Source organism: Paroedura picta, chromosome 18 (assembly GCF_049243985.1).
Source record: "Paroedura picta isolate Pp20150507F chromosome 18, Ppicta_v3.0, whole genome shotgun sequence".
In the NCBI taxonomy this organism is placed as follows: domain Eukaryota; kingdom Metazoa; phylum Chordata; class Lepidosauria; order Squamata; family Gekkonidae; genus Paroedura; species Paroedura picta.
In genome coordinates, this window is record NC_135386.1 from 8,470,001 (window position 1) to 8,483,788 (window position 13,788).

Consider the following 13,788-nt stretch of genomic DNA (forward strand, 5'->3'; position numbering starts at 1 on the left):
TTGGCTTATCCACTCGGTTGCTGTCTTCTTAATTCAGGTCCCTCGTATTCTGAAGTGCTGCGTAAAGTAGATGAGTAAATAGTTCTGATGAAAATATTTAAATCTTTCTTTCTCAAATATTGTCTGAGTGGACTGACGGGGGCATTTGCAATACTGTTTTACAGTTGCCCGTGGTCATGAGGGTGCCCAGGCTCCAGTTCTGTACGCCGATGATATGCGGCGTGCCGTTTTCGTTACTTGGGTTTGGCGACATTATTTTACCAGGTAATACTTTCCTCTCCCCACAACAGACACCCTGTGAGGAGGGTGAGGCTGAGAGAGCCCTGAGATTACTGAAGAAAAAGAAGAGTTGGTTCTTATATGCTGCTTTTTTTCTACCCGAAGGAGGCTCAAAGCGGCTTGCAGTCCCCTTCCCTTTCCTCTCCCCACAACAGACACCCTGTGAGGTGGGTGAGGCTGAGAGAGCCCTGATATCACTGCTTGGTCAGAACAGTTTTATCAGTGCCGTGGCAAGCCCAAGATCACCCAGCTGGCTGCATGTGGAGGAGGGGCAGGGAATCAAACCCTGCTCACCAGTCTAGAAGCTGCCGCTATTAACCACGACACCATGCTGTATTAAAATATAATAGTTAAGATTCCCAAAGGCTACATTACGTGTGCAGCCATGGGTCGTTAACAGGTAACAATTGGGAACTTTGAAACTAAAGATATTGATGCACCTTGCTTTCATTTTTATGACGGACCATCTGAAGTCAGAGCAACCCAGCCAGAGGAGATTATGCTGAATTTTTGCATGCGCTCTAAAGACTCCTTATCGAAATCTAACTTCAGCATTTGAAAAAAAGGAATTCGTACTACGCTGTCTTTCCAGAGGTGCTTTCCCATTAAGGTGCTACTTGAGCACTGCGTCCAGCCCCCAGATCTTAAACCTGTTCAGCCAGAAGTGAGTTCTTGGGATTTCAACAAGACTCTCTTCTAAAATACAGCATTGCCTAGGTGTTTCCATCTGCCGCTTACTCCTGTAGGTGTGAACTCAGCCGCATTGACAGTACAGCCCTACGTGGAGTTACAGCCTTTCAAAGTTGTAGGTTGTAGGGTAGAAGGAATTGCCCCTGTGCCTCTGGTCAAAGAGAAACAATGGAACATTTCCTTCTTCATTGCCAGCATTATAATGATATACGTTCCATTTTTATTGCACCATGGTTTACATAGAGTACCAGGGTGTTCCGTTCCATTTTAGACCTTACTGCTCAAAGACACAAACTGTTCTATCACGTATTTGTGTTGCCAGGTTCTGTGCTGTGGCCGTCAAAAGTCGGCAGAAGATGACTTAACACTTAACTGACTCCAAGAGCTGTGATCAGAATCATTCCCTCTGTTTCCCACTTCCCACTTGCTTTAGGATGCTTTGGGCTGATCCTGCGTTGAGCAGGGGGTTGGACTAGATGGCCTTTATGGACCCTTCCAACTCTATGATTCTATGATTTAAGAGACCTGATTTGCCAATTTTTACTGAGTGATAAGGATGCCGACGTCACTTTTATTACGGCTGAATTTCTGTCCTCAGTTTTTAAATTTAAACTGTCTGACGTATCCTGACTAACTTTGTTTATCCTGCTTATCTGCTTTATGCCAATAAAGTTATTGTATTATTGTATTCTATGATTTCCAATATGTATAATCTGATTTATATTTTAGCCGTTTTATGGTCTAAGCTGTTTGATATCATTTTATATTATGAGCAAATCTAGGTTTTGAGCTGTGCTATGTTTTGTAACTGATTGAGTGATTGCTAATTCTGACTTTGCTCGTCTATGACTATAATTTTAAAAACAACCTTTCAAAGGCCACCGAAACCGGTGAGCTTAAAAGAGGGTCTGCTTAGAACTTCATTCCTAGGTTCCAGTCCTCAGAATACTTTTGCAGGAGTAAGCCTTATTAAATGAAACGGGGCTTATTTCTGAGCAGACCTGCTTAGGATTGCTGCCACAGTCTCTGTAGAAATGCGTCTTTCATCACAATGTTTGTATCTGTATTTCCAACCTCTCAATTACTGTTTGTCCCTTTTTTATTTGAGGTCTCCTGGTGGCCTATTGTCACAGGTTTGATGTGCAGACAAGCTCTTCCTCGGTGTACTTTATTTTCTGCTGTGTGGGTAAGAAGCACTAATCACATTATTTCCTTTTGCAACACTGATGCATTAATGACGGCACCCGTGAATGTTATGCTGCATGTCGCTTAGCGTGTTCTTATTGTTTGCCCTTCCTGCAGGCTACGCTGTCGGCATGTTGCTCACGTTTCTGGTTCTGACCCTGATGAAGATGGCCCAGCCAGCCCTTCTTTACTTGGTGCCATGCACCCTCATCCCCAGCGCATTAGTGGCTTGGAAGCGCAAAGAGATGAAAAAGTTCTGGGAGGGCAACAATTATCAGGTAGGCGGAGTGCACTCAGTCTGCATACAGATGGTTCTTTTCTGTGCGGAATTGTTGTTGAATGCGCTCTTAAAACAAGAGTCTGGTCTCTTGAAAAAGAAACGATGCAAAATGTCCTCTCTGTCCAACTTTTTGGGACACAGGAGGGTATGAAATCTTTTCATCTTGTATAGCAGGCTGCCTCAACCAGGGCTTTGTGAAACCCTGGGGTTTCTTGATGGCCCTGGAAGGCTTTCACCGATTGTGGGGGAGTTAATTAATTTTTAATATATTTTTAACATTTGTGAAACGTTTAACAGGTGTTACGATGGGCTTGGAGGGGGTGGGAAGGGGAAGGGAGGGACCCCAGGTGAGCATGTACACATGGCCATGCCACTTCTGGGGTTTCCCAAAGCCTGAGGAATGTTTCAGGGGTACCTGAATGGTAAAAAAAAAAAAAAAAGCTGAGAAAGGCTTAGAAAACCCAGAACTCTTTAGTACTAATGTGAATGTTGTGTGTTTGTGTGTGGGAGGAGCCAGTGCAGCTGCCGATGAGCAACTTCTTGAGAAAATGAAAAAGGTTGAGGTGATCGGCAGTTCAACTTCAGACTATCGGCAAGGGGTCTGGGATTCACTCTAGCAAATAGACGTTTTGTTTTTTTTAAGGAAAGACTTGGTCATATGAGCCCTTCCCTGCCAAATCAGTCTGCAGCAGTACATTGGGCTGTTTGTTCAAAATAAAAGATAGTAGCATTTTTCTGAACCTTCTTCTGAACTTACATTTGTATGTGCTTTGTTTGTTTATTATATTTATATACCGCCCTCCCTTGAGGCTCAGGGCGGTTTACATGGAACTGGAGAAAAACAGTACAAATAACATGGTAAATTGAACAACAGCAATACGCTTATAACGAAAGAACAATAAAATAATGGAACAAACATGACGAGAAATGGCCAGCCATGGCTTGTGGCTGAATCCATTAAGGCAGGAGGGGAAAGGCCGTGGACCCCCTCTGGAGCTCCCGCAGACCCCCAAGGTCCGCAGACCCCAAGGTCCACTAAATATATTTATCAGATGAGGATTTGGAGGCATTCCAGTTGATACATGGAGCTTCCAGTGTTAGCTGAAGAACTGCAGATTCTTCCAGGATGTGATTTATACTTCTTCTTGGGCTTCTGTGACCGCTTTCTTGAGTGTGGGGCCATAAGCCGGTATGTCTCAGAAACGAAAGAAGCATGAAATATTTTGGTCCCGAACAAAGTTTCTGCCTTTGTTTGCTACCAGAGTTGCTCTAAATGCTCCGGTCTTGATTTTTCACTCACAAATGACCACTCAGACCTTAACCGACAAGCTTCATTCTTTGCAAGTTATTATGTTGCCATGGTATTTGCTTCATGCGCTGTTCTCAATACATTCCTTTTCCAAAGGATTAAAATTTGCTCTGAACTTTGGACCCTCGTGTCAGCTTTCCGTAGTTTGGAATGAAAATTTAAAACTCACAAGTTGGAAATATGATTGCGCTTCAGAGATGGCGCACAGATTAATTAGATTGTTAAAATTCATGCCCGGCTTCAAGAATTGTTCTTTGAATTATATTTTATCCCATTCATTTACACTTTCGAATTCTTACAGGGCCCCGTATTTTCTTGTGTAAACTCAGTACTGATAAAACAATGGATCTTTCAGTGAACGGTATATTCTTAAAGGGGGTGACATTTGAGGGTCAACAGTTTTGTTTGGAATTAATCCAGCTAGAGGGAGGATAAAGGTGGTTCTGTTTACCAAGCCCTATGAGGAAAGTCTTGAGGCCCTTGGGAATGTTCAGCCTGGAGAAGAGGAGGTGGAGAGGAGACATGATGACTCTCCTTAAGTTTTTGAAAGGTTGTCACTTGGAGGAGGGCAAGGAAAGGTTCCTGTTGGCAGCAGAGGAGAGGACCCCACAGTAATGGGTTAAATTGTGTGGAGAAATTACGTGGCTAGATATCAGGGGGGTAAATTCACAGTCAGAGTACTGGTAGTCTTCAATCAGCGGCTGGACAGATCCTCCTGGATGCTTGAGACTGATCCTGCATTGAGCAGGGGGTTGGACTAGATGGCCTGTCTGGCCCCTTCCAACTCTATGATTCTATGATATACTTGTTTGTGGTGGATACATCCTTCCTACGCCACCTTTCTCGCCATTGAGCATCCAAAGCAGCTTACATTATTGTCTTCTCAATTTTATCTTCGCAAGCACCATTTGAGGGTAGGTTAGATGGAGCACGTGTGATTGGCCCAGGGTCCCCCCAATGAGCTTCCATCGTAGAGTTGGGGATCCAAGTTTGGTTTCCCACTTTGGGTCTCTAATCACTCTTTTCATTGAGCAGTGGATGAACGTGATAGAGAATTCCAATGTGGAAGTTTTTTTAATGATGAGATTGGCGTGTTTTTATAACTATTGGTGGTTGCCTTGAGGATTGTTGGCCATTGGCATAAGACAAGGCATAAGCTGGAAGTGGTACTGAGAATTTGTTGGTCATACAGCGTTGCCCATCATTCTTCTGCCATGTCCATCTTGTTCTACTTCATACACCCTAGCAGCTATACAGTTCAGGCCAGCGGAGAGTTTCTTTGCATGTTCCGCGCCATATTGGATCATATCTCAAATGTGGCGCCGGAGGGTTTTAATAGACAGATGTTTCTAGAAAACCTCTGGTTTGTTTTGGTATCGTTCTTGATGCAACTCATGACCAAGCAAGAACTGCAAACAAAACATTCCCTCCCCATCCCATAAACTTCTATGCAGTTGCGAGATGGCTCTATCAACTCAACAGAAATGATAGCCCATTTTAACATTCAACTCTCTCGTCTTCGTTACTACCTCACCTTTGTTTATTTTTGGCCGAAGTTGTCAGCGTGACTTTCAGGATGCCCTGTACTGCAGGGGTAGTCAACCTGTGGTCCTCCAGATGTCCATGGACTACAATTCCCATGAGCCTCCTGCCAGCAAACGCTGGCAGGGGCTCATGGGAATTGTAGCTCCATGGACATCTGGAGGACCACAGGTTGACTACCCCTGCTGAACTGCATCTTTTCAGTATGAGAGTCCAGCGACATTAGATAACGTGTCCTGCGTGAAGCCGTATCCTAGCGGCTTTAAAACGGCCGGCGTCCACGTCCTGAGAAAGGCGCGGCTCTCCTCAGGATTGGATTTCAACGGCCTGATGATACAAATGCGTTTGGCAGGCAGGCAGAGTTTTGGAAAGAGTTAACAAATCCATCTGAGCAATATTCGATTGGAAATCTTGCTTGGGCCATGACGTTGTGTTTTGTTCTGTGCAGAACTGGCTGATTCATCAGGGGAGGCACGAGGCCATGTTTCCCTACATGGGGCAGGCAATGGTAGTCAAGGACAGGTTTTTAAGGCTGGACTTTTGTCACCACACAAGAGAATATGAAGTCCTGTTTGTCGCTTTGCCTCTTAATACCTCTTTCCACAGGGGGGCAGCCTTGTCTGGCTTCCCTGAAGTTGTGGCCAGTATCATGACAAGGTGCCCTCCACTGCCCTGCCCTGCCCTTCCAGAGGCCACCCCACCAAGCCCCCAAGGCTTTCCCAAGGTCTTTTTCGGAGGGGGGTTGGGTTTTTAAATTGGCAGTTGCCTATTGCTATAAGAATTTGTGCGTTAGGTTTTCTCAGTCAGTCAGTAACCTTTTACTGGCCAAAAATAGGGTTTAAAATTTCGACAAAATGATAAGATAGGCCACGGGGGCTACATAACCAACCAGATCTTGACATTATTAAATAAACTGGAACGGATAAAATACAAGGGAGGCAGCATATTATAAAAGCATCTTAGTTAAAACTCTGGCAACTAAAATGGTTACCTCTGGGTCTTTGAGGTTTTCTGAAACCCCAGCTTTTTTTTTTTTAAAAAAAGTAAATCTGTTTCCTCCTTCATTGCAGAGATATAAAGTTAAGAGTTCCACACAAAAAAGAGGCGAGCGTCTTACTTTTAATTAAAAAATGAAAGCACGGGAGCGTTTTCTCAGTGGAACAGGCTTCCTCGGGAGGTGGTGGGTTCTCCATCTTTGGAAAATTTTAAACAGAGGCTAGATAGCCATCTGACGGAGTGGCTGATTCTGTGAAGGCTCAAGGGGGTGGCAGGTGACAGTGGATGAGCGATAAGGTTGTGAGTGTCCTGCATAGTGCAGGGGGTTGGACTAGATGACCCAGGAGGTCCCTTCCCACTATGTGATCTATGATTCTATGATTAGGAGATTAAGAGAACCAGATTCAGACTGTTATAATGATATTCAGTTACCAGACTAAGAATGAAAGCAAAAGAGAAAAGGAAAGAAGTAACGAAAAGAGCCCATCATGGGATCTTGGGGCAAAGAAAATGTCTGTTGCGTGAGCAGGAAAATCCAAACTTGGGAGACATCCAAACCTGACTTCAGCCTTTCCCGAAAGTTACAGCAAAGCGGGTTTGAGAATGATCAGAGGAAAGCCGGGGAACCCAAGAGGTACACAAATGCAGAATGATCTTGTAGGGAAACGGGAGAAGAAAAAACAATATGGAAAAGGCTAAGGTTATCACACACAAAGAAGCCTCTCAGTCCCTGCAAGTCCTTAAAGCAGCTTATGTGCAGCTGTTCTTGTGGGATGGCCTTCCCAAGGCTTTCCTCACCCCCATGGCTTAGACAAGAAGAGACAATGCGCACTCGTTGTCCGTGTTACGCAGTGCGGCCCTGCAGTTTGACAGAGGGAACGAGAAAGTCAGTCAACAGGTGTGGTTGGTACTAGGCCAAAGACCAAGGCTTTGAAAGGTAAGGATTCTAGATGCAACGGTCCTTCCCTGATTTTAGGGCCAGGAGCCACAGTTAATATTCTGAATGGCGTTAAATTTGACTCTCTTCTGGACCGCTGTGAGCCACACAGCTGCAGGCTAAGCCTGTTCATACCCAGCACCTAACTCTGAATGCAGCGTCCACTCCATTCTTTTGGTCCTTCCTCTTCTTTGTTGAATCATGGGATGAATCACCGCAGGCAGGCAAATTCCGGACTCCTTAAACGCACCTGCTTGGCCTCCAAAGTAAACGAGGGCTGGCAAGCGGTCCTTGACCATTTTGTTTCCGTTCGAAATGCGAGCAGCGTCTGGGCTCCCTCCTCTCGCAAGGGGGGGGGGGCTAACCTAAATGGCATTTATTTATTTTTTTTTGTCAGGAAAACCAGAATCAGACAGGTTCACACACTGAGGAAGAGCCCGCAACAGCAGTGTAAACAAAAGGCAGTCAGGGGTCAAGATCCCAGGAAGCTTTTGAAGATCGAAAGGGCCAGGCACAGGTGCGTAGTCTGAATCAGGCAGGGGCAGGAGCCTCCAAGGATGCAGCTGAGGGAGGGAGAGAGAGAGAGGAGCTTTACCTAGGAAACAAAATCACTTGAGAGATGGGTTGGAGACAGCCCTGAGCCTGTTGTGCTAGGATCACCCCTTGGGATCCATTGACAGAGCTCAATTACGGAGGACATCCTAAAATCACCAGGATCACGCTGTCACAGTAGCAAAGGAATGAGAAGCCCGGCTGCTCAGAGCCCAGATTTGACATGTGCATGCATGCGCAGTGGAGCCATACAATTTCATACAGTTGCTATCCAACTACTGAATCTAACCAGATGTTTACCCGGGAGAGGGAGGGGAGGGGATGTCTGGTTTGCTTGTTTTTCCGTCTTGCTTACAGACATCCTGGTCAAGGTATTAATAGACCTTGCCGCTAACCCTTTGCATGAAATCATGCTCGGTTGTTTTCCTTTCCCACTGGCTTTGAGCAGACATTCGCCCGCTGAAAGAAAGAAGAAAATAATGACTCATGTTTACTTTTAGGGGAGTCGAGAGGGTTTGTTTTTGCTTTCTTGTTTTTTGTATTAGCCACTGATTTGGGAACTGGGCAGCTCGGTGTGCACTTTTCAGTATACAATGATGTCAAGCTGAAGGAGGTTTAAGGGTGAGGGAAACAGTGTGCAGACCTCATATTCCGCCTGTACCTCGATCCCCATGTGTTACCTGTAGGCGCCGTGGCAACGGCTGACACCTTTTCTAGCACTAGGTAACAGAAAGTGGGTGGGGCCTAGTAGAATTTAGAAATTCCGTCTAAACATCCGGAAGAAGTTCCTGACAGTCAGAGTGGTTTCTCAGTGGAACAGGCTTCCTCGGGAGGTGGTGGGTTCTACATCTTTGGATGTTTTTAAACAGAGGCTGGAGAGCCATCTGACGGAGAGGCTGATTCTGTGAAGGCTCAAGGGGGTGGCAGGTTACAGTGGATGAGCGATTGGGATGTGAGTGTCCTGCATAGTGCAGGGGGTTAGACTAGATGACCCAGGAGGTCCCTTCCAACTCTGTGATTCTATAACATGCAGAAGGTCCCAAGTTCAATCCCCCAGCCTTTCCCGTTAAAACAATCAGGTAGTTGATGATGTAAATGACCTGAATGACTCCAGGGAGCTGTTGCTAGTGTGAATCGGCCATACTGACCCTGATGGATGAATGGTCAGATTCCGTGAAAGGAAGCTTCATTGGTGCAGTTGGGCACAGCTAATGAGTGACTAGAGCCTCTTGTGGCGCAGAGTGGTAAGGCAGCCGTCTGAAAGCTTTGCCCATGAGGCTGGGAGTTCGATCCCAGCAGCCGGCTCAAGGTTGACTCAGCCTTCCATCCTTCCGAGGTCGGTAAAATGAGTACCCAGCTTGCTGGGGGGTAAACGGTAATGACTGGGGAAGGCACTGGCAAACCACCTCGTATTGAGTCTGCCATGAAAATGCTAGAGGGCGTCACCCCAAGGGTCAGACATGACTCGGTGCTTGCACAGGGGATACCTTTAATGAGCGACTGAGAAAAGCCCAAGGGAGGGAGAGGTCAAAGCTGTTGCATCTCTGCTGCGAACCGGAGATTCCTCGTTGGAAACCGGGATGGCAGAGTTCCTCCCCGCCTGACTTCACCTACACTTTTGTTTTCCATGTGACCTTCCTTAAGATCACAGCCTGTTCTAGGCAGCATGACCTACAGTGTAGCTGAGTAGAATCCCATGTGGCTCTTGCAATACAGATTGTCCTATGCTCGTGTGCTAGCACTCCCGCAGTGCAGATCTCAATTTGCGGAAAGATAATGGACAGGAGATCAGGCACACTTGCATAGATATGGTACTAATGACACCCAGGTGAGCAGTAAGAAAAAAAAAATACTTTGGATTTATAATCCCCCCTCTGAATGTCCAAGGCTCTGTGCTCAAAGGAGGGTGCTTTTTCCTATAGTTCCCATTTGCGTGGATGGAAGTGGCTGATCTCTCAGCCTTAACCCCTCATAATTTCAGGGCCTTGTAAAGCAAACCCTGTTTATTCCTTTATTCGTTTCTTTATCCGTTCCACTTCTGTCCCGCCCCTCACCGTGATGTCTTGGGGTGGTGTACACAGAACAGAGAGAGCAAGAAATAGAATGAATGAATGAATGAATGAATGAATGAATGAATGAATGAATAAATTTGCAACCATTTGAAAACAAGGAAACCAGTTATTGTGATCCTGATCTACTTGTTATTAGAGGTTTTATTTTGCTTCAGAAACAAAACAAAAGAAGAAACACCTCACCAGAGGTTTTATGCTATTTGTACTGTTATGTCTTTCCCCCTGAAGAATTCTACGAACGGCGAGCGAAGGAGCCGATAACTTTATTTTGGAGATTCTTGGGTTGCTGACAGAATTATGCTTCCCTCTTTCCCGTCCTGCTGGCTTGCAGGTTTGATGGGCCGCTGAAAACCAAACCCGTTGGGGGAAACAAGCCATAAGCTGGAGGGTTGCTAGCTTGTGTTTTTTGCCCCCCATGTTACTGGATTACAGCTTGTGATTTGATTGTTTTGCTATGGATGTTTTCTGTTTGTCATAGAAGCTTACTTTGCTGTGTGTGGGATCTGAACTCAGCTTCGAGGATTCGTCACTCTGACAACATCATCCTTGCAGGCAACCTAGCAAGGATAAACCAACTGGCTTTAAAATGTCTTGTTTTACCTTCAGGTGATGGACCCTGCAGATTTTGGTGCTGCCGAAGAAAGCTCCACCCTGTCCCGTGAACAACCTGGAGGAGAGTAACTGGGGCGCCCCAAATAATGTATCAAGACTTTTCTATGCAAATAACAGAAACCTTCTTTGATTTTTTAAAAATCTGAATATTTCTTACGATTTGTTATGGGGGCGGGAGGGGAGAATTGCCTTGTTTTTACACTTGCACATATATTTTTCTGAAAAGGATACCATTATTGACATGTTTTGAATGCTTAAGATGTGCTTGTTTTTTTTCCCAACGGGTGGGATATATATTCAATAAACCTGTGCCTTGCCTCACTTTCAGAGAGAGCTGCCTGTGAAATTGGTAGTCTTTTTATATATCTCAGTCGCTGCCATAGATCATTCTTTAAAAGGTTTTTATTTAATTTTTGCTGTGGGCTCGCAGTATCTAGAAGCCGCTCGCAGAGTTTCTGGCATTAAATGCAAAAAAAAATAATAATAATAAAAATGCTTTGGAATCTAGGCAACAATTCAGTTGTACGAAACCCTGGATTGCCAGGAATTTACAAAACGATGGGGAGATTTGGGTGGTTTATTTTGCCAAAACTTTGTTTCAACCCAGTTTAACAGGCTTTCCTTTCAAGCAACGTTATATTTTTTTCTACACAGTTGCTTGAAGACCAAGCATTTTTTCATCTACCTGTTTGCATATTGACTGTGCGGTTCAAGAAGCACACGTAGAGTAGATGAGAACAAAGAAAACAGACGTTTGTTTTCCTTGTTAAAAACAGAATTCCCATGGGAGGGGTTCAGAAATGTCGCTATGTCCTTTAGCTCCTGTTCCCCTAGAGGTGCAATGGAGTCACCTACAGCAGGGGTAGTCAACCTGTGGTCCTCCAGATACCCATGGACTACAGTTCCCATGAGCCCCTGCCAGCATTTGCTGGCAGGGGCTCATGGGAACTGTAGTCCATGGACATCTGGAGGACCACAGGTTGACTACCCCTGACCTACAGCCGTCATTATACTGTGTCAAATAAAGGGCTTCCCTTTTCTTCCCTCCTCTTTGCCGTTGTCCTTGCGATTATTGTGCATGTCACCGATTGCGTTTTTAAGCGTCCGGTCAAGGAAATAAATGATTGTCTTGGATTTTTAAAAGATCTGGTTAGAAACGAAAATGTTTTCCTTTTTTCGCTTTCCTTTTGGAAATGGCAGCCAAAGGAAAAGCACGAGAAATTGCGCACCGGGTCTTGTAAAGCAGCGTTTTAAGCCAAAGATATCGGGAGCAACCTGCAAACCACGGACTGTTCGTAGTGCCTTAATCCAAACAGTAGCGGCATCTCCCACTCCTGATTTTTTTTTAAAAAAATATATATTTCATGACTACTACCAGAAATAAGATTGATAATCCAAAGATCAGATGGGTGATACTGGTCGGGTTCTTTCCTGGCCCAAGTTGCAAGGAGGTCTCAGTTCTGTGACGAGGGGGGACATGGGGAGGGTGTTTGCAAGGGGACAACACAGAGACAATACTCTGTTTTGGTAAGCAATTTCCGGTTACAGAGCTGTCCTCTGGCATCTGAAGTATCCACGGCCTCCAAGCAGCCGTGAAATTCGGTAGCCGACCGAAATGTGTTGCATGCTTGAGAAACTTGAAGTCACAGCCACGGAGCTGTCTCGTCCTGACGCCAAGGCATCTGTTTCAGGTTATTCGTTAGACAACGCAAGCTACTTCAAATGCTGGCAGACCGTGGGCCTGTCCAGTGTAATCTTACACTTCTAAGCCATGTTAGATTGTCTTTCGGAAAGGATCCACTGGAGGAGATATTTGGCAGAATGCTTATCGACCTATAAAGGCATCTATATTGCTTAAGCTTCGATTAATATTCTGGGAGTTTCTCACATTGGTGTGATTGATTTAGAAGACGGGAAAAATCAACAGCGATTGCTCGGGGTATTGTTTAAAAAGTTGGGTAGTTTAGTATCTACGCTGGGAAAGCATGCTATTAATATAGTTGACTAGGGCTGAATTTTGGAGACTTTTATTAGAAATAATAATAAACGTTTAAAAGGATTCATTGGGCTTTTTTACATTTATGAGCCTTAATAGTAATTCAAGCGGCATAACGGTACAATAATTTTGGCGTTAATTGTAGCGATCAGTACTGACAACGGCCCATTTCATCTGTGGAACTTTGTATGTGTGTGTGTGTTTTTTTTAAAAGAATGTTAGAATTCAGAACAATATCTGATATTTAATAAACTTTTCGACAATGCCTGGAGTAATGTCCTTGTCTGTTCCTGCTTCCATGTTTAAAGCTAGAATAACGAGATTCTCCCTTCCCTTGCCATTGAGTTTTCCGTGGGTATAGTGTGGGGTTTTTTACATGGCAGAATATGACACCCATTCACCCCATCCACAGAATCATAGAATCATAGAGTTGGAAGGGGCCATAGAGGCCATCTAGTCCAACCCCCTGCTCAACGCAGGATCAGCCCTAAGCATCCTAAAGCATCCAAGAAAAGTGTGTATCCAACCTTTGCTTGAAGACTGCCAGTGAGGGGGAGCTCACCACCTCCTTAGGCAGCCTATTCCACTGCTGAACTGACTGTGAAAATGTTTTTCCTGATATCTAGCCTATATCGTTGTACTTGTAGTTTAAACCCTTTACTGCGTGTCCTCTCCTCTGCAGCCAGCAGAAACAGCATCCTGCCCTCCTCCAAGTGACAACCTTTCAAATACTTAAAGAGGGCTATCATGTCCCCTCTCAACCTCCTTTTCTCCAGGCTGAAGATTCCCAAGTCCCTCAACCTATCTTCATAGGGCTTGGTCCCTTGGCCCCAGATCATCCTCGTCGCTCTCTTCTGTATCCTTTCAATTTTATCTACGTCCTTCTTGAAGTGAGGCCTCCAGAACTGCACACAGTACTCCAGATGTGGTCTGACCAGTGCCGTATACAATGGGACTATGACATCTTGTGATTTTGATGTGATGCCCTGTTGATATAGCCCAAAATGGCATTTGCCTTTTTTACCGCTGCATCACACTGCCTGCTCATGTTTAGCTCCACAGTCTGAATGGGAGCTAACTTCATTAGCTATTTCTGAATAAGTAGGGTTTTGTGGTATTAATAGGATTGCCACTCTGCACGTAACCTAAAGGTAGTGTTCTAAGAATGCTGGAAGCAATTTTGCTCCAGTGTACATTTTCCTATGTTGCCGTTTGTGTTCTGTGGATCAGAATTGGACCAAGGCAGATCCTTCTCTGGTACAGCACCGCAAATGGATCTGAAATATATGAAGTTTGTTCTTTCATTGTGAGACAGAGGAGTAACCTCACATAGTCAGT

The 13,788-nt window shown here is 44.9% G+C and overlaps 1 protein-coding gene across 2 annotated transcripts in view; it reads left to right on the top strand.

Annotated features, from left to right (window-relative positions):
• The window catches only part of SPPL2A (signal peptide peptidase like 2A), a 25,900-nt gene extending 13,185 nt beyond the window's left edge, over window positions 1-12,715 (top strand). For both annotated transcript variants that reach the window (XM_077317276.1, XM_077317277.1), the window contains 4 exons: window positions 165-264; window positions 2,078-2,155; window positions 2,272-2,432; window positions 10,449-12,715. In XM_077317276.1, coding sequence (XP_077173391.1) covers window positions 165-264; window positions 2,078-2,155; window positions 2,272-2,432; window positions 10,449-10,523 — 414 coding nt within the window. In that variant the 3' untranslated portion in view covers window positions 10,524-12,715. The remainder of the gene's footprint in view (window positions 1-164; window positions 265-2,077; window positions 2,156-2,271; window positions 2,433-10,448) is intronic.
• Window positions 12,716-13,788: the final 1,073 nt, after the last annotated feature.